At 39.7% G+C, this 21,521-nt stretch overlaps 1 protein-coding gene across 3 annotated transcripts in view; it reads left to right on the top strand.

Annotated features, from left to right (window-relative positions):
- The first annotated feature begins 351 nt into the window (after window positions 1-351).
- Jak2 (Janus kinase 2) overlaps window positions 352-21,521 on the top strand; it is a 109,790-nt gene continuing 88,620 nt past the window's right edge. The window contains exons 1-3 of one of the 3 annotated variants that reach the window (XM_029567631.1): window positions 352-897; window positions 1,273-1,356; window positions 12,727-12,977. In XM_029567631.1, coding sequence (XP_029423491.1) covers window positions 12,752-12,977 — 226 coding nt within the window. In that variant the 5' untranslated portion in view covers window positions 352-897; window positions 1,273-1,356; window positions 12,727-12,751. Of the gene's footprint in view, window positions 898-1,272; window positions 1,357-12,726; window positions 12,978-21,521 lie in introns of those variants that run through there. The other 2 variants (XM_008841657.3, XM_029567632.1) reach the window with 2 other exon arrangements.

Raw genomic sequence — 21,521 nt, 5'->3', positions numbered from 1 at the left:
AGGCGCTGGGCTCGCAATGCCCGTCCACCGTGGCACTTCTTGGCCGCGCGCCCAGCCAGGAACCTGGAAGCGAAAGCAGAAAGGGCGCAGCGAGCGCTGAGAGGAAAGTCTCCGCAGTCAGACGCCTCCACCGGGGCCTTCCCGCCCGGCTGACTCATTCCCAGCCGCCTCCCAGCGGGCGGAGGCCACAAGCACTCCCACCTCCGAAGACCCGCCGCCCGGCCCGGCCCGCTCCTCCTCCCTGCGCGCTCACGCCCAGGGGCTGCCCCGGGAATCTCCACGCGCGCCGCCGCTTCCCAGACCCCGAGGCCCCGAGCGCCCCGCCTCTCCCGCCGTGCGCCGGGAGGAGCGGTCCCGCTGGCCACGCAGGCGCAGTAGGGCGCGCCGGCTGCCGTCCCCGCCCCGCTCGCTAGCGCCCGGGTCCGCAGCGCCAGGCCGCCTGCCTCAGGCCCACGCCGCGGCCGAGCGTTGCGCGGATGGGCCGCCCGAGCCGGCGTCGCGGACGGCGCTGAGGCGAGCGTGCGGCCGTGGGAGGTAGCGGCGGCAGCGGGGACGGGCGTCCCGGCCGCGCGCAGTGGGAGTGGCTTGGGCTGCAGGAAGCGGAGGAAGAGCGGGAGGGGGCAGCAGCAGCCGCCGACGGCCTCCCGCGGCGCTGACAGGCGGCTCTCGGGGGAGCTCGCGCTCTCGGCGTCTCGGCCTCCGCCCGGCTCGTGAGGTGCCCGTCGGGGCGAGGGCTGCGGCGGCTCGCCGCCTGGTCGGCCGCCGAGGGATGTGAGTGCGAGCGGGGGCCCAGCCTGGCGGCCGATCGGCCCTCCCAACACGGGGGCTCCCTAGACCTCCGCCCGCCCGCCGCGTCGCCCGGAGCAGCCCCGGAGCGCGGAGGGGCCGGTGTCACCGGTGGGTGCTGTAGCTGCCTGACTGCTGCGGGGCCAGGAGACAGCGCTTCTCCCTCCGCCCCCTTCCCACCTACTGCACCTCCTGCTAGGGACAGCTAACTTCTCAGCCAGAAGACCTTCCCTTTTGAGATATTCCAGCACGGAGGGGTTTGCAGTTGATGCACACATATACATACATACATACATACATACATACATGCATGCATGCATACATAATACGTAAATACAATGTATATATAATCTATATGTCCATGGGTGTTTTAGAACCCCAAGTCCCCTATTTATCCTTGAAATTTTCCTAGACATTTAAACAGCCTAGAAAAGAGCATCTATTTGTCCTGGCGTGTGGGGTACTAACTGCCTCTTCTGTTTTTAGGTTGCAGAAGCAGGCAACAGGAACAAGATGTGAACTGTTTCTCTTTTGCAGAAGAGGCCCTTCTTTCCCCTCCCGCGACTGTAGGTATGCTGTCCTGGTGCTGTTTGATTGCCGCGTTCTAGGCGAGGGTGTCTGCAGTTGCGAGCCAGTGCCGGCGCAGGGAGTTTGGATGCTTGGACAAGAGCGGCTGACTTGCTTCCTCTGAAAATGGCAGTTTTGAACTTTTACTGTTGGTGTACAGGGAGAGTAGTTTCGGGGTACTTATGGTTGCTCTTGGATCCTTTAAGAAACGTTCCTTGTTGGTTTTGGTTCCTTGGTGACTTGCAGAGAAAAATGAATCATCCCTTTCTCTCTAGGCAGCCAGAGATTCTTATTCTTTCAAAGGGGGACATTTTCAAGTAATAAGAAATACCTAGTGAGAGATCACGTTCGTTGTTTTTGCTGGGGTTTCTGTTGCCACATTGAATGCTTCCTGGATTTACCTAAGCTTGCTATGACGGTTGAATTTACCCAGTTTGCTTTCCGGTGGTTATTAACCTGTGGGGAGGGGGGGAACTCCTTTTCTCTGAATGAAAGGAGCTGAGTGTGTCATAGAGGGGAGGAGAAATGTGGAGAAGGAAAACAGAAGTGGGAATAAGGGAGATGACGATTGCTTTTGGTTTCATAATAGGTTTGTACAAGTGAGTTGTTGGGCTCCTGCAAATATTCTGATATAATACCCAGCAGACTTGAAAATGAGTAATTGATTTTGGGGCCCTCTTTCTCCATCTCTCTCACCTGTTTACCACTTCAAGTGTGGAATCCTTTCCTTGTGTGTGAATTTGAGTGTAATATAATCTGCAAACTCTGTGTTTAGCACTTAAAATAGTATTTCCCAGTACTGCTACATGTGATAGCATTTACCTGTCGAGTGCTGCAGTATATGCTGGCTACATAAGCACATAATATTTATTTTTGCCCTTACTGAACATCCTGTATTTAGACTTTATAGCAAGATTTAGGGAGCCGTTAAGAATGAGTTTGTTTCTTCCAGTCTTTTCTGTCATGATTTGGGACAGGTATCTGGAGACTGGGAAGCAAACATCGTTCTTTGTTCTGCTTCACCTGGTTATTCTTGAAAGATAGGAGTCTTTTCAAGCCAAAATAGGAAAGACCTTTTGGTTTTGGAATTAGATCTGAATTTGTAGATCTGGGTTGGAATATAGTGTTCTTTCCACGTAACAGCTGATTACTTACAACTTGCTTTCTTAGAAGATTGTGTGAAGATTGAATAAGACGCATGCAAAGTAGTAAATGCTTTTAGGAAAGTCTTAGTATCACTCTCATAGCTGGGCAGGCAAAGGGGACTCAGAGGAAAGTAGAAAGACTGTGCTTCAGATGATCTGCCAGTGAGACTTCCTCATTAGTGTAAGGGGAAAAAGAACAAGTGCATCTTGACCTGACCTAGGGATCTTGCAGCCTTTGTCTTCCCAAGGCTTTGACTCCTGATGGCTCTGAGCCCCATTGTGCTGCCCTTGTCAACTATTGTACTGCCCTCTTGTGGTTCACTGCAAAGAATTTTCCTTTGCTCCTCCTCCATTACATTGTTTTCCTTTTTAGGCTCCTTCATTTAGTTCTTTCCCAAACTATGTGTCAAGGTGCTTAGAGGAGCAGGAACTCAAGCTTGAATTAGCTTGAGGTAGTTCAGAATTTCAAATTTAGGTCGCTCCATCCCTTTCGGCAATGTCACGTCCTTTGTAAAGCTCTATCTTCAGAGGCTAGTCTGCTAAAAAGCAGCTATTTACCATATGAAAGTTAGTATGGATCAGGAAATGATAGTTTGATTCCAAGATTTGAGGAATTGTACAGTACCCCCTGTAGACACTAAATAAACTCCAAGAAGATTAATACTTAAGTTGTTTGAACTTAACTTCAGTGTTTCTTTGGTATAAGACATCATGAAGAACATGAAGAAATGACTACCCTTAAGGACTCCCTGAATGAAAATAATTTGGGAACATCTGCATTAGGTTTCAGTTGACTTTTCTGATAACTTTATTGATAAAAAGCTAGTAGCAGTTGATAATGCCTTACTGTAGCTCTTCTACTAATGTCTGTATGATTTTCTGCTCATTTCTTTGATTTTAAAACTAATCCTATTGTGTATTTGCTCCTCTAGCTGTTTTATTCAGTATGGTTCTCTCACCACTGTTTTTTATTATCTTCTTAAGCTCAGTATGTTACAAATGAAAGCTATTGCTTTTTATGCCTGCTCTAATTTGAATCTTGAATGTCCCTTAAAGGCTTATGTGTTAAATAAAACCTTTGCTATCAGGCCTGGCATAAGGGGATGTCATAGAACATAAGTGAAAGTAAGTTAGGTTATTAGCATGCTCTTGATGGATATATTGAGAGGCCGGCTATTCTTTTGGCTTCATGGCTGCCATGAAGCAACCAGGCTTCTATCATGTGCTCCTGTCATGAAGTAACATTCCATCATAGGCCCCAGGCAACTCTGGACTGAAACCTCAAACACCATCAATCAAAATAAGCCTTTCTTCCTTTTAAGTTGATTGTGTATTTTGTCACAGCAACTGAAATAGCACAGGCCCTCATTCCCTCCCCCTCCCTCCTGATTAGGTAGGCTCTAAATTACACATCATCTTTAAACTACCTCTTTCATTTACCTTTTATATTAACCTATTCAAACACGTGTATTTCTTTTCTCTCTTGTCTCTGATTTCTCCCCTTTACCACTTGAAACCCCAAACCCATTTTTTTAAGCCTAGAATATTTAAAGTCTTAGCCATTTTTCAGTCTTATATCTCTTCCTTCTAGTCATCCTCAGTAGAAGTATCAATAAAACTTCTTATTGTGGCATCTCCTTTACCCCAATGTCTTTAATGACTTACTTAAAATTATTTTTAAAATTATTTTGAATTATGTGCATATGTGTGGGTATGGACACATGAATGCAGGTTGTCTGTGGAGGCCAGAGGGGTTGGATCCCATGGAGCTAGCATTCTGGGCAATTGTGAGCTACCTGATATGGGCACTGGGAACAGAACCCAGGTCCTCCATAAGAGCAGTATGTGCTCTTAACCACTGAACCATCTCTCTAGCCCCTACTGGCTTAGTTTCTACAATGAGGTTTCTTTTCCTAGCTTCTCATTACTGTATTGTTCTCTATTCTGCTCAATCTTTTGTCTAAGTATCTGCAATAAGCATTTCTGCTGTAGACTTGAAAACTCATTTCCACACTTTATAACAACAACTTATGCTCAGTCTGTCCCTTAATTTTCACTCATGTCCTCCACTTTATTCTACTGAGTCTAGTTCTGTATCCTGTTTCACTGTCCTTAGGTACGGAACACTTGAGCAGTGTCTCAGGCTCCTCATCTGGAAATGTTGTACTCTTTCCAAAGGAGAAAAACCCTCGAACTCAGCACATTAAAATCTCCTTAAATGTTATCATTATAATTATTTATTGCCATGACATAATGACTGTAAATACTTACAGTGGAAATTCCCTCTCATTTATGAAACTTTTCCCACTGAAAAGTTTATTGTTTATTTATTTGGGGGGGCATGCACCATGGGTATTGATTGTGGTTTTTTTCCTTTTTTGGATAGGGTCTTGGTCCCGGTCTGCCTGGAACTTATTAGGTAGATCAAACTGGCCTCAATCTCACAGAGATCCACCTGCCTCTGCCTCTAAGGGCTGGAATTAAAGGTATACACCACCATGCCAGACTTGATTATGTAGTTTAAAAGGACTTTAGTCACAAACATTTATTAATGTCTGAAACAGGAAAGATGTTTTGCTATACTCAAAAGAAATACAGAAAAATATAAAATAGGTTCTTTTCCCTGAAGACTTAGATTATAATTGAAGTTATATGATGAATAATAAAATTTGAGACCACTTAAGGATAGAGGTGAACAGAGAAGGCTCTAGCAAAGAGTGTATATGTGTGTCTGTGTGTGAGTATATACACATAAGTGCCTTGGCGTCCAGAAGAGGATGTCAGATCCCTTGGAGCCACCCAATGTGTATGTGAGGAGCTGAACTCAGGTCCTCTTTTAGGAGCATGTACTGCTCCATTGCGCCATCTCCAGCCCAAAGAGAAGGCCTTTCTAAAGTAGTTTCTTTTAGGAAAATTAAAGTGGGACCAGAGTTAGGAATAGTATGAGTGGAAAGTCAAGTGATGGTAGAACTGAGAAAAATAGATATGCAGTAGTCAGCAGGGGGGACATAGGCAGTTGTCCCATGTTTTGGATAGGTTGTGTTGAAAGAGACAGAGTGATAGGCAAGTGGAAATAGCCAGCCAGGCAGACATAGGACTAGAGCTTGATAGGGAAGTCAAGGCTAGTACTGTGGTACACAGAAGAATGTGCACCTGAGGCAGAGTATTGAGGATTGCCTGTAACTGAGAAGGGTAAAGGTAGAGCTATTGTTGAAGAAGACAGAAGTTGTGGTTAGTGGGAGAAGGGTAAGTTGAGGGTAGGTAAAGGAGGGGGTGAGCAACATGTTGATTATTGCCAACACATGAGAAATATTAGAACTGAAAATATCTTAAAATATATATGGTGATTTTCCTGATACAAAGTCTAGAAAAGCAGTAGGAAAAAAAATGCTTATAGTTTTCCTTTGCAGAAATAACCATTGTTGATATTTTGTTCTCATTAGTTTAACAAAACTTTTGAATATGACACTTGAATAATTATTGGAAACTTCTGTCCAGTTCCCATCACTGGGACTAGTGATGAGAATTTTAGGTTGTTATAAGGATGAAACATTTTAAATTACATTTATTTATTCTGCATGTGTGTATGTGCAAACTTGGAAGAGTCCGTTTTTACCTTCCATCATGTATATTCTAGGACTAGAACTCAAGTCCCCAGGTTGACAGCAAGAGCCTTTGCCTACTAAGCCATCTTGATAGCCTGAAGTTGTTTTTTGTTTTGTTTCGCACAGTGTGTCTCATTCATCTGTGTTACAGCATCTCATACTGTGTGGTATTGTAGCTCAGAAACCATCCATATGTCATCATCTAAATTGGGTCAAGTACAGTGGTTTCTTGGACATGATTCCTCTTGAAGACCTGTGAAGAGACAGTATTTATATTCTCCACATGCTTAACATATAAAAATTAAGTGGTATATGTAAATTTCAGTAGATACTCCTTTTTAAAATAATGAAGAGGGCTGGAGAGATGGCTCAGTGGTTAAGAGCACTGGCTGCAGGGGATTTAATGCCCTCTTCTGGCCTCTGTGGACAACTGGAGCTATAGACAGATTTTAGCCATCATCTGGGAGCTGGGAATGAAACTTGGGTCCTCTGGACGAACAGCAAATGCTCTTAACCACTGAGCCATGTCCCCAGTCCCCGTGGGGGGGGTGTCCTAGAATATATCCTCTACAGAGAAGGGGACACTGTTGTACATATAAAAAGAGAGAAAGAGAGAGAGGGAGGGAGGGAGGGAGACAGACAGAGAGACACACACCTTTGGGCCCTGAACCACTACAGGCAAGAATCAAGACAAGAAAGATTTCTGTTACAAATTCAAAGCACTTCTTAGGGTAGTCAAAAGGGAATGATTTAAACAGTAAAAACAAAGACCAAAAGAAGAAGTCATGGCCCACTGACAACTTTGAGGAAGCAGGACTGAACCCTAATCAAGGAACCATGTGACCAGAGGGCTTTCAGAATTGCAGTGAACTATACTATGTGTTTCCCATGTTCCTCTTTGTTTTTATTAATACACATAAAAAGTACTTAGAAAAAAGACTCCCAGTTGATGTTAAAACCACAGATGGCACTTAACACTACATATACTGGATTTTATCCTGTACATACGTACTTAATATAAAGTCTAATTTATAGATTAGATACAGTAAATGATTAACAATAACTAGTAAGAGAATAATTATAACAATGTAATGTAATACAAATTATATAAATGTGTTTGGTTTTTCTTTTATTTCTAGGATTTTCTATTCAGTATTTTGGGATCAGGGTTAATGATAAGTAACTGAAATCACAGAGAAACCAAGAATAAGTGGGGACTACTGTAGTAACTGTTTCTTTAAAACTAATACACCTCTTTCAAAAACTTTACAAACTTCCCTGTAACAGTTCCTGATTTACTACGTTAGGCAAAGGCAAACCCACACATCCCTTGAGGAGCTCTTTCCTAGTTAGGCTTCCCATGAGGCTGCATGGAACAACATCCTTAGGTGATCTGACAGTCCTGTTCTAGATTTGATCTTTGCCCTAAGGCCCTTTCTGACTTTGAGAACACTTTGTTGGCTAGAAAGACAGTTCTGAGCCCTCTACATTCCCCTGAAATTTCACAGAAAAGAGAGAGTTCATTTTGTAGTTCATCTTTTATAAAGGCAGCTAGAAGCCAGACTCCTTCAGTATTCTGTGTTGAATCTCTTTACTTTTGTAATTTATTTTCTGTATTACTGTAGGTCAGAGTTTTGACAAACTTTCCAGTATAAGGTAGGAAGAATCTCCTTTTCTATAACTTTAAATAGCATTTTTGTCACTTTAGGTTAAGTCTTCACTGACAGTCTCCTTGAGGCTTTGTTAGGCCTCTGTTAGATCCCCAAGACTCTTAAGTTTCTGGAGACAAACCTCATGTGGGTGCTCATCTGTCCGTGGCTACTCAGAACTATTCCTTAATCCAGTGGTTCTTATTAGAATTATATATAAGACTTGCGGAAACATAAGTTGTTGACTTCTGTCTCCAGAGTTTGCTCCAGTAGGTCTTGAGCAGGACCTGTATATTTACATCCTTACAAGTTCCCAGGTGATACTGATGATGTGATCTAGGAGCCGAATTGTGAAACGTGCTGATTTAAATTAAGTTTGGTCGAGATTTTCCATGAAGAACCAGATAGTTTTTAGAGTCCCTTGTGCAACTCTACAACTGCCTTTGTAATGCAAAAGCAGTCATAGTACATAAATAAATGGCATAGTACTGTGTTCCAGTAAAGCTTAATTTACAAAAACAGCCAACTGGCTGAATTTGACAAGCTACAATTTGAGCATGCCACCTCCCTCATTACCTGACTCCACAGTCTCATCAACTTACTGCCCTATTTTTCACTCCTCTTTAGAACGAAACTCATTGAGAGAGCTGTTTGTGAGCAAGAGTAATCTAGCCTATAAAAATTAGAACAGGGCTGGAGAGATGGCTCAGTGGTTAAGCATACTGGCTGCTCTTGCAGAGGACCTGGGTTCTGTTCCTAGTACCCACATGGCCGTTAGCAACCATACATAACTCCAGTTCCAAGGAATCTGACAGCTGTGTATGGCCTCCATGGGCACTACATGTATGTGATACTCTTACATGGAGACAAAACGCACACATTTAAAAAAATGTAATGAAAAAGAAAGAACAGTAATAGCTGCTGAGGTGGTGGGAGCAGGGATTGATGAAGGAGCATAAGAACTTTCTGGAGTGATGGTAATTTCTTGAGAGTTTGAGGTCACATGTGTGCATGGTCCAGACTATGAGTACATTGTACATTTCATTGTATGTAATGGGGGGAATCCTATAAGAATAGAATAGACATAGCTTAGACATAAGTTCTAAAAGTAATACATTATATACTCATAAGCTGCCACCATCTTGGGAAGTAGAGCATTAGCCGTCAGTAACTTACACTCCTATGTCTTCCCAACTTTTCCTTTTATGTTCTTTGGGTTTAATACATGTGTGCATGCCTTGATGTACTGTCCTGTTTTGTTTAATTAATTTAAAATGGTTATTTTATAGCTTTTGTACAACTTACTATTATATTTCAAGATTTATCCATATTGTATACAAGTTATAGTTTAACAGATGAGAAATATATGTTCGATAGTGTGAATATGCCAAAGTATTTACTCATTTTCTTGATAATTTGGATTGTCTGGAGGTTTTTTTTTTTTGCTTCATTTTGACTTTGGAAACAGGTCCAAGATGTCTGCTAGTGTATGTGTATTTATGAGTTTCTGTAAAGCTGCAGTTAGAAGAATTGAGCAGTTCTATGGTCATGATCTTAGCCAGATCCTCAAAACCCATTCAGAGGAGTTAAAGCCATCTTCGTAATAATACTTGAATGTTAAATATTGTTTTCACTGTGTTGAGATGTGTGCAGAGGCCATAAAAGCAGTCTTAGTAAAACCACTGGCACTACTGGGCATGGTGGCACACACCTTTAATCCCAGCCCTTGGGAGGCAGAGGCAGACAGATCTCTGTGAGTTCGAGGCCAGTCTGGTCTACAGAGTGAGTTCTAGGCCAACTGGGACTACAGGGAGACCCTGTCTCAAAAAGACCCCTGCAGCGGAATCACCGTAATCTTTGTGTGTGTGTATGTGTGTGCATGCATGTGTGTGTGATCCATTCATAGAAAAACACCCAATTAAAGTCATTTATGTGTTTTATTCTCTCCTGTAGCAAAACATAAGTACATTTTCTAAAAGACTGAATTTGTTTTAATGTAGCACACATTTACTGAGTGCATGTGAACTTCTGAGGGATATATGCCTATATGTTTAAGGCAACATGCAACATCCTTTTGGTTTTAAATGCATAATTGGATCATACTAAAATCTCAAAAGTGAAAACAAGATATATACATAGGCTGAATTCAGACAGTAGTGGTGCAGGCCTGTCATCCCAGCTACTCAAGAGTCTGGGACAAGTTTAAGTCCTGTTCGGGCTACAAAGCTTCTTTAAGGCCAGTCTCAGCAACCTGGTGAGATTCTGCCTTAGAATTTCAAAAATATTTTAAATAAAGATTGGTAATATAGCTCAGTGGTATTTGCCTAGCATGTGTGAGGCCCTATGTTTAATCCTTAGTACTACAAAAAGGGGGAAAATGTCAGGCTGAATATAGTGTTGGACTACAAATAGAAAACAGCAAGTGTGGTTAGTGTCTGTGGCTTGCTGTGTTCCTTGTAGAGAGATCAGGGGTTTTGAACTTGTGTAAATGGACTAGAGTTAACTTTTACTGCTAACATTTCCTCCCTTCAAATGGGCCACCGAGAGAGGAACCTCCTGCCAAATGCTGCTGATGCTGTAGTTTTAGATAAGTTGCAGGCTTAGGAAGAAGAGATGATACAGGTTTTTAAACACTGAAGTGGAGCGAAGACTCTCTTGTTGTCTGACTGAATTTGCATCACAGAAATTTTAACCTGGTGTGAGACCTGGTTCTATATGTTGTTATACAGATAGTCTGTATGAGGCTTATCACAGTTTGTTAGGGAGCTGTGTGTGTTTGGGAATTAAGGTGAGATAGGGAATGGTAAAATGAGCTGGCAGACCAACTGTCAAGAAAGATAGCCAACAGAATTAAAATTTAAAACTTGAATTTACTTCAGGCAAACTTTTTATTTTTGAGACAAGGTCTTACTCTGTAGCTCAGGCTGGCCCAGAACTCACTATAGAGTCCAGGTTGACTTTAGTCTCATGGTGGTCCTCCTACCTCAGCCTCCAAGTGTGCTAGGATTATACACATGAACCATCACACCTGGCTTTAAAAAGTCTTAAAACTTTAATCTAATTGTAGCATACCACCAAGTATACAGCTTGACAAACTTTGATAAAGCAGGTACTTGTGTCATCCACTATTCAGATCATCCCTATGGCTGCTTGTGCCTCCTTTGAACATTTTCTTTTCCCCTCACTGTCAGTGGCCCTGACATGCTAACCATTGTCCTTATTTTTGTGCCCTAAGCAGGACCCTAAGCTTGAGAGGCTCCTGTAATTAACAAACAGTTCTGCCAAGAGAAATGGGAGGGAGTGATAGAAAGGTAACTTTTGAATGGCTGGTTGCTGAGAATTGCCTGGAGTGGTAAAGACAAAAAAAAGAGACATGAACCTTTAGATTAAAAGCATACAGGACATTTTGATAAAGATAACTAAATATAAGTGGACACCAAGACCATTGCCAAGAAATTGTTAAACAAAAAAAGTTAACCTGCTAGATGGAAAGGTTTGACACCTCAGATGGCAGCCGCCCTTATAATTGCATCAGTAGACTTAAGAAAACAGTGCAACAATATCTGCACTGTGTAGGGAAAAGAACTGCAGATAAAATTTAAGAGTGAGGGCAAAATATTTTTTAAAGACCGCCGCTTAAATACCCATGGACCATAAAGATATATTTGAACAGGAAGAAATGAGCCCAGAAAGAAGTTAGAAGGATCCCAAAACAGTTTGGGCACAAAGTGATGTATTTAGCAAATTTACTCTTTAATACTAAAAATTTGCTTTGACTGTATCTAGGCAAAAACCAATTCTTAACACTATTTTATTTTCCATTGTTTTTAAAATGTATTTCATTTCATTCCCTCTGCTAACTTTGGGCTTAATTAGTCCTTTTTTCTTGTTCTTTGAGATACAACATTTGTTTGAGAGCTTTTTTTTTCTTTTAAAAAAGCACATTATTGTTATAAAATTTGCTTAGTGAACTGCTATTGCTATTTTATTGACCTTTTGTAATTAACAAATTACATGAAATATTTTTTAAATCACATAAATTTGAACAAATTAAAATTCTTTTAACGTTTTGCATATTTACTAGTCGATGATTTTCAGAAACTTTGTAGCTTTGTGTCTGTTCCAACAATTGCCAGTTGGCTTTTTTGGTTTATTTTATTTTACACACTGACCATTTCAAAGGCATATATATTTTCATAACTAAAAAATAATTCGAACATTTTCTCTAGTAATCAAAGTCCTTATAGTTATGTATAGAATTACGTTTCAGGTTGTAATTCTCTTACTCAGTAGTTATTGTTCCCACCTGTCTGTAGTACTTGGAGTAGTGCTTGGTGCATAGTAAATACTTTAAGGTTTTGCTTGGTGTTATTTTTATTTATTTTAGTTTTTCTGATACAGTGTCAGATGTAATGCCTTTTTACTCTTCAATATGGCACACTCTCTATTCTAACTTTTCCATCTATCTAAACCAAATAAATCTTTCAAATTAGTTTTAAATCTGACTTAAAAAAATAAAGCTTATCAAATTATTCCAGTTTGAAATACTATATTCCCCACCACTAAAGCAATTGTTAGAACAATTCATTTGGTAAGTAATGTTTCTCCATGTGAAATCTTGTGTTGCCTATAATTAATTTTTTAAGTTTTTATTGAATTTTTGTGTATTTCATATTGAAAATCATCTTTATACCTCCTTCCCCTTTGGCACCCTCCCATAGTCCCCCGTCTATCCTAGTTTTCATTTTTTTGTTAATACTACACATTTACATCATATTTACTGTTACGTTTTTAAGTGGAGTTTTATGAGTGCCTGCTGGAAGCTTATAATCTTATATCTTGCACTGTGCTTTGTGCATTGTAGTGCAGTGTTTAATCACTTTGACAGAGCTGTTGCTGTGGAGATTTCTTTATAGCTGAGCGGCATCTTACCAGTATCACTTTTATTTGTAACTTTATTGCTTTTTCTAATAGGCCAGTGTTCTGAAAAAGACTCTGCATGGGAATGGCTTGCCTTACAATGACAGAAATGGAAGCAACTTCCACACCTCCTGTACATCAGAATGGAGATATTCCTGGAAATGCTAGTTCTGTGAAGCAAGTAGATCCAGTCCTTCAGGTATATCTGTACCACTCCCTTGGAAAAGCTGAAGGAGTTTATCTGAAGTTTCCAACTGGAGAGTATGTTGCAGAAGAAATTTGTGTTGCTGCTTCTAAAGCTTGTGGTAAGTATTAAAAATCAACAGTTTTCTTATTGGTAGGCTATTATTTTAATGATATTACTCTAATACAATGTACGTGTGTAATTTATTATGACTAGCAACTGTGTTTTCACATGCATAAAACTGATAACACATAGGGCAGAATTTAAAGTAACTTTACGATAGACTAGATGTCAGAGCAGATTGAAGCCTGTAAATGTTTGCTGAGACTGGATTTGGTGACTAAGGAATCTTGTCATAGACTATCTCATAAATTAATCTTTTTTTTTTTTTTTTTCCATGAGACAGGCTTTGCTATGCAGCCCAAGCTGGCCTTGAACTCACTATGTAACCCAGGCTGGCCTTGGACTTGCTGTGCTCCTTCTGCCTCAGCCTCCCAAATTCTGGAATTACAGATATGACCTATCACAGCTAGCTTTATGAGAAATCTTAAAACTACACCCTGAGCACAGCATGGAAGTAGAATATCAGCGTGTTGGAATATGTATTCGGGAAAAGTCTTGATTAAATATTTTACAACTATGGTTAGCCAATTATTTTTTTTTCTACTTCTGAAACTCTCTTTCAATCTCATATACACATTTTTCTTGTTTCTTTGGTTTATCTTGAAGTCATTTGCACCTTGAGACAGTATATTTTTGTGGCCTATCCAACACTGTGGACCACAGAGCTCTTCCTGTGCAGCTAGCTGACACATTTTATGGAACCACTGAGACTGTTGAACAACCCATTATGGTATTTGGTTGAAAAATATTCTTTTAAAGAAAAATCAATTGATTTTTTTACTTTTATTTTAAGTAATAGTAGTATGATTTTAACACTAGAGGTAAATTGAATGTCTACTAATAACAAGAAAATGCTATAACATTAATTGATCCTGTCTTATTTATCAGTGTAGATGAAGTTAGCTCATCAATTTAGGTCATAGTAGCCATTGTGTGTAAAGTTGGAGGAAATCTCAATTTTCATATAAAATTTCCATGAGTTTTGAAATAAGATGTGAAAAATGTAGTGAAGATCACTGATAAATGGTTCGAAGATGAACAGTTTAAAATTTTAAACAGTATGCATTCATTGATATAAATATCCTTTTATTATCTTAGGTGTAATTCATAAATTAAAGCAAATGATTTCAAATAGGGAGTCTCATAAATTGAAGTGACTTAGAGGTAGTATTAGCTGTTCATCCTCAACTTATACTGGCTATTTTCTTAATATTAGTTGATAAATACTTTAGGTTAATTTCTTATGTAATTTCTTATGAAATCCTTACTATCACAGTAGTTTGCCTTTTTTTTTTTTTGCCTTTTGAGACAGCCAGCATCTTCCTGTAGCCCCAGCTGGCCTGGAACTCATTATGTAGACCAGGTTAGCCTTGATTTTGCAGAGATCTACCTACCTCTGCCTCCTGAGAACAGGGATTAAAGGTATGCAACCACCATGCCCAGCTGTTTTTGTTTTGTTTTGTTTTGTTTTGTTTTGTTTTTTAGTGCATGTGTATGCTTTGCATATGTGTGCTTATACATGTTTGCACATGTGTAGGTGCAGGTGTGTTTGCAGCTGCATGTTCACATGTGGGTGTGTGCACGCATGTGGAAGCCTAAGGTTATTGATGCTGGGAGTCTTCTTTGATTGCACTCCACCTTATTCTTTGAGACAGGGTCTCTGAGTTGAACCTACTGCTTACTGATAGACTGGTTTAGCCAGCTAGCTTTCTTTCGTGACCCCTGTCTCTTCCCTCCAATCACTGGAATTACAGTAGACAGGCTGTCACACCTACTGGGCAATTACGTGAGTTCTAGGGATTCAAACCCTGGTCCTTGCACTTGAACAACAAGCCCTTTAAAAAATTAGCCCTCTCTCCAGCCCTTTTTTTTGAGAGAGAGAGAGAGAGAGAGAGAGAGAGAGAGAGAGAGAGAGAGAGAGTGTGTGTGTGTGTGTGTGTGTGTGTGTGTGTGTGTGTGTGTGGTATATATACATATGCCTGTGCATGTACAGAGACCAGAGAAGGACGCTGGGTGTTCTGCTCTGTCACTCTGCCTTATTCCCTTTAGACAGGGTCTCTCACTTAACTTGAAACTCACTGATTTGGCTAGGCTAGCAAATTCCTGAGATCTGCTTGTCTTTCCCGCTCATCGAGGTCATAGGTAAGTGCTACGTGGCATTTACATGGGTACTAGGGATTTGAACTCAGGTCTTCATGTTTGTATAGCAAGTGTTCTTACCCAGTGAGTCATCTCCCCAGCTCCCTAGTTTTCTTCTTTTGAGCTTATCTCTATCATGTGTTCTCCTTGAGTGACTCTTTTAGATTTTTAGATACTTGTAAACATATACATTGCTTTTAAAAAATGATGTCTAACTCCAGTGAACCCAGTTAGAAGTTTTCCAGAATATCTACTATCTTAGCTTTCTTTTAAAGTTCCAGTAGTAAATCTGTCTTACGAAAGTACTGAGTACACCCATAATTTTCATTCTATTGTAAAATATTTTTGTGAGAAAAGGTCTCAGTGTGTAGACCAGGCTGAGTACCAGAACTATAGATGTATACCACCACACCCAGCTTTAAATAAAGTTCTGAATATATTTGAAATGCCTCAGTAGAATATAGGGTTTTTTTAAAAATAGAATATAGTTTTATAAAAGTTACAAATCCTAAGAAACAAATCACTCTAAGACAATTAGTGTGTGTGTGTGTGTGTGTGTGTGTGTGTGTGTGTGTGTAGGCCAGAGGAGGACATTGGGTATCCTGCTCTATTGCTCTCTGTCTTACTCTCTTGAGATAGGTCCTTTCACTGAACCTGGGCAAGCACCTAACTACCTCTAGCTTTTTACATGGGTTCTGGGGATTTGAACTAAAAGTCCCCATGCTTATGAAACAAGCACTCTTACTTACTGAATGATCTCTCTAGCCCTCTAAGAAAATTATGGTAAGAATTTCAAAATAACTATTTCTGACTCTTTAAAAATGGTTTAACTTTTTTCTTTTTGGTAGGGCTAGGGCTGCAGCTCAGTGGTAGAGCTCCAGGGCTCTAGGTTTACTCCCAGAAACGCGCACACACACACACACACACACACACACACACACACACATTTAAACTGAAACTTTAAAATTTTATTTAGTGACAGTTTACCTTGGTCTGTATTAAGGATCTAATAAATTGCTCATATAGCTTGCCTAGTATCAATAATCATTCATTATCTATTAGAGACAGGATACAAGTGAAAAATTGTAAGTACCTGAAATTTGACTATTGTCCTATTGTATTTATAGCATTTTTAATTTTAGAAGCCCATGAAAAATGATAAAGTGTAGAACCAAAGTTTCCATTTCTTACCGAGTTCAGTAATACAGCATCATTAAGTGAAGGGCGGGAAACTGGGAAAGAGGAAACAGTGAGGACGAAAAGAAGCTTGTAGGGATGAAAATAGATTGCGCAGGTTTTTTTCAGGGATTAAGCCTTTTTTTCCTTTGGTCTTTGGCTTTAATGAACCCTTTTTTCTTTTTTACTTGACACAAAGTTAAAATAAGTTTAATAGGCTATTGGCATTTTTCTTATAATTTATTTTAGGAAGAGCAGATTGCTTTCCTTTCTGTTTGGGACCCATCCAGCTACGATAGCTACTAATAATGTAGCTACCTAAAAATATAGATTTAAGGCCAGGCACGTGGCAACACGCCTTTAATTTCAGCTCTCAAGAGGCAGAGGCAGGTGGATCTCTGTGAGATCAAGACCAGCCTGGTCTACATAGTGAGTTCCAGGCCAGCTTGGGCTATAGGGAGACCCTGCCTCAAAAAACAAAGACTATGGATATAAAGACTATATAATAACAAAGTTATTATAGTGTTGAATTTTTTAGTTTAAATTTATAAGTACTATATGAAAACAATGCTTTAAGCAAAAGAAAATCTTGTTTTACTTGGTCGAAATGCAGTGTAGCTAAATATTCATGGTCCTAATGCCATTGCCATACTGTTTGGATCACTATGGGTTGTAGTAAGTTAAGTGGATTTTTGAAAAATATTTTATTATTTTATTTTATGTGTATGAATATATTGCCTGCATGTATGTAAGTGCACCCATGTCATGCAGTGCTCATGGAGGCCAGAAGAAGGCGTCAGATCCCCTGGAACTGGGGCTAAGGACAGTTGTTAGCTGCCGTGTGGGTGCTGAGAACTGAACCTAGGTCCTCTGAAAAAGCAGCCAGTGTTTTTAACTATTAAGCCATCTTTCCAGCCCCTTATTTGTTTATTATTTGAAGTGTTGGGGTTAGAACCCAGGGCCTTGCACAGCTAGCCCAGTGCTACACATGAAGCTATATTCTTAGCCTTATAGGAATGACTACAGTAAGTTTTTAAAACAGAAAATACGAATTTTTAAACCTTACTGTTCTTTCACAAGATTATTTTGGCAATTTTAGTCCCTTTGATTTTCCTATGAATTTTATGATTCACTTGTCATTTCTACCTAAAAGATAGCTGAGATTTTAGCAGTTATTGCATTGCACATATAGGTCCATGGGGGAACATTGCTATCTTAACAACACTAAGTCTTTCAATATAATCCATAAGCATAGAATGTCTTTTTATTTAGACCATGTTTCATTTTTTATACTAGTGTTTTATGGTTTTGATTTTTTTATCTCTTAAATTTATTCATATGCATTTTGTGTACTTGGATGTTATTGTGAGGGCATTGTTTCCCTATTATCTTCTATGGATTGCCCATTACTAATGTATAGAGATAAAAATGATTTTTATACATTGATATCGTATACTGCAACTTTACTGAATTCATTTATAAGAGCTAATTAATTGGGGAAGATTATTATTATTCAGTTTGTTTATTCAAATTAAGACCATTGGCAAAGGTTTGAGGGGCACTGATTAACAATCGACAATGGCATTTACAGGTCAGTCCAAACAAGCAGAGGAGCTTTATAAGCATAAATACTTTAAAAACTCGAATCAAAGAGTTGATGCATGCTGAGCATGACTTGAGTACTTCAAGCATTGCTTTGCTCTTTTATCCTGGAGTTGGAGAAGATACAAAGCTGAATTGAAAGCCAATGGCTACAGGAGTGCTGGGATTCTAAGAAATCTCACAATGTAATGATACTTGATTTTGAATTTGGGCTTTTCAAAAAGAGTTCTGATTTTTTATACAAATCTTTAAAAATATGTTTAAAATTACATTTGTTTATTTGTATGTGTGCGTGATGTGTGAATGCCAAGGCACGTGTGTGGAGGTTAGTGGACAACTTTAGGGATTTAGCTCTCTCCTACCATGTGAGTCCTGGGGATTGAATTTAGGTCATTAGTCCTGATGGCAAGTGCCTTTCCCCAACTAAGCAATTCTGCCATCCTGAGAGTTCTGATTTTTAACTATGGATAGACATATAATGATTCTTTGGAGATTTTGTTTTATGAGTTGGTATGCTCAAGCCCTCCCAGCCACCCCTTCCAAGTTTGAATTAATGCAACATTCCATTATATGGTATACGGTATGACTAATGTATAATAGTGGAAGTTACTGAGTTCCACCGCAGAACTTGTAGAAAGAGTGTATAGAATATGCTTTTGTGGTTTCTGATCAGATTCCAACAGTCAGCAGATTTGGGCTTACTGAGAGAAAGCTTGCTCAGCATGTAGAAGGCATAGAAAAAAGAAATTGATATTTTTATTTGGGTTCTGTTTCCTCTTATTGTTTTGAATTACAAAATATTATTTCATTGTATCCAATTATGTTTTAGCTTCAAAGTATAATGCCAGTAGAAATAATAACATTGAGACAGAAAAAAATAAGATAGAGAGCAGGAGAGAAAGACACCCAACTTCAATCCCTGGCCTTCACATGTGACATTACCACCCATGCACATGCAACCACACACAAATATACTTGCACTCATATACTATACACATGCAAAAAAATTTTAAAAATTGGGGTAGTTTTAATTATTCTTTCCTAACTCAAATACCTTTTATTTTTCTTCCCTAATTGCTCTGGCTAGAATATGTATTACAGCATTGATTAAAGGTAGTGGACATGGGCTCTTTGCCATTCCTGACATTAGGAACAGGCTTTCGGTTACCAGTGATAAGGATGCTACCATGGTTTTTAATAAATAAATAAACTTCTAATTGTAGCATTGTGAATCTTGTTTTGTTTCCTTATTCAGTCCAACTAAAGGTTTGTCAATTTATTAATTTTTTTCATGAACCAACTTTTTGGGTTTTTTTGACTTAGCACTTTTATATCCTCCCTTCCTTTGTCTCTAGTCTATTATTTCCTTCTTCATATTGACTTGGGTTTCATGTTCTAGTTCCTTAGAATGTAAATTTAGGTTATTGACTTTAAGCATTCATTATTTTTTAATAAAGGTGTTTACAACCTTAATTTCCCCCATATCTACTGTATTCTCTGCATCCTGTAAGTTTTAAAGTGTGTTTCTCTTTCTGTGTGTCTCATCATGTTTCCAGTTTTCCTTGTGATTTCTTCTTTGACCACTGGTGGTCTCACAGTGGGTTTGTTACCCATCAGGTGGCTAGGGGACTTTTGTTCTACCTAGATGGAAATCATGAGTAGGCAGGGAGAAGTAGCTCTTCAGGTGCTAGTCTTTAGCTAGTTTTGTATTCCTTGGCATTTGACAGAAACAAGTGGTGGCAGCAGGCAGGTGGGAGCAGCAGCAGGTTGCACTGTCTGGTGTTCAGCTCTTGTGCAGGCCTCAGGTAGAGGGATACTTAGCTCTACAAGTGTTACAGCTCTTGTGTACTCCTAGAAGTTGGTATTCCTTAGCCCTTCACAGGAACTGGAGTTGTATATTCCAGGCAGGCCTAAGCATTAGGATTCCCCAGTCCTTGACAATGGCTGGTGTTATAACTTCTAGACTCTGGGGTATCTGAGACCCTTCTCCTAAAGGTTTGACAGCTCTTTGGAAGTCTCCAAGGGATGTGGACCTGCAGTTCTGTCTTCTCTGTCTCTTTACAGACTTTTATTCTGGGTTCTCCATTAGGCTCTCCATGTACTCCTGTTGTCTCCCTTGCCCTGTCTGCTCTCTTGAACACTTCCTCTGCCTCTTCTTCAACTGTCAAGCATCTGACCCCTTGCTGCTTTTGCAATGCAACCTGCCCACTGCTCAGCTGTTGCCAATGCCTCTGTTCTGCCATCCCTGCTGTTGCTGCCCCTCTTGCTGCTATGGTTCTTTGTGTTACCAGCTCAACCCACGCTACTGGAAGTAAGCAAGAAAAGACCACTCTGTTATTGGGCCTAATGTTGAAATATAGGAGAAGCAGAACAGGGTAATATCTTTTAGCCAGCTCAACAAGTGAGTCAAAGAGCCTTTGGTTTATATAGCTAGAGGAAGAGTGTTTGCCCAGTCACAACAAACTCTATATGTAAAAGAAGTTTGTGTTTTTGCCAATCACAGCATTGCCCCTCCAATACCTGTAACAATAATCCTTTGTTAGACCACCACATGAAGTGCTGGAAATGGTTGCATGGTAATCTGTAGAGTTCACCAAGGATTATTATCATAGTAAAAAGTCCAATGCAAACTTTTTGAAATAGTCCTGACTGAGACTGCATCTTCAAGAGCAGTCAGTTGTGTAGTTTTCTTAAGGAGTCTATAGAATGTTCAGAATGACAAGTGTTGGTGTAATAGTAGTCCAGCTGTTGTCAGTCCTTTTGCTCAAGGTAGCCAGGGTGAGAGTCTTAACAACTGCCAATTAGACGGTCAAGTTGCCCCATTCTCCAATATCTTTATAGGAAATAAACAATGTTTACAGTAAGAACCTATCATTAACATCAGTAGTTATTTAAGAGTGCTTAATACTTGCTCAGTGCCTCAGAGAGAGGTGGTCCTTCTCATTTGTCTCATGTGTTTAATTCCAACATATTTGTGAAATTTAAATTTTTTCTTTCATATTGATTACTATTTTTACTTATTACGTTGTAGTCAGAGAAGATAACTTTGGATGGTTTTAATCTTTATAAATTTATTGACATTAAATGTGTCCAACTGTGTACAGACCTGGAGCATATTTTATCTGCATTTGAAAATGTGTATTCTGGGGGCTGGAGAGATGGCTCAGCAGTTAAGAACACTGGTTGTTCTTGCAGAAGACCTGGGTTCTCATCCTAGCACCTACGTGGCAGCTAGCAATGGTCCATAACTCCAGTTCCAGGGGTTCTGACAGCGTCTTCTGTCTTCCGCGGGCATTTCATGGCATGGGTGCACTTATCTGCACACAGGCAATACACACATAACACATAAAATAAAAATAATAAAATATTAAAAAAGAAAATGTGCATGTGTACATTTTCTTTTTTTTTCAATATTATTACACATGCACTAAGAAAATGAAAAATGTAAAAAAAATAAAAATGAAAAGACGTCACTCCCAAACTGCTTTAAATTCAGGGGAGTTATTGGAATACTTTTTTTTTTCATTTTTAATCCAAATTTTTCCAAATTTCACATGTTGGCACATGTATCTCTAATTTGTATGTATCTATTACTAGTCATAATCGGTTGCACTTGGATCCTTGA

Source organism: Nannospalax galili, unplaced genomic scaffold, assembly GCF_000622305.1.
Source record: "Nannospalax galili isolate Female #2095 unplaced genomic scaffold, S.galili_v1.0 scaffold241, whole genome shotgun sequence".
NCBI lineage: Eukaryota > Metazoa > Chordata > Mammalia > Rodentia > Spalacidae > Nannospalax > Nannospalax galili.
Note: the sequence above shows the minus strand (reverse complement) of the source record. Positions and strands in the feature narration are given on the sequence as shown.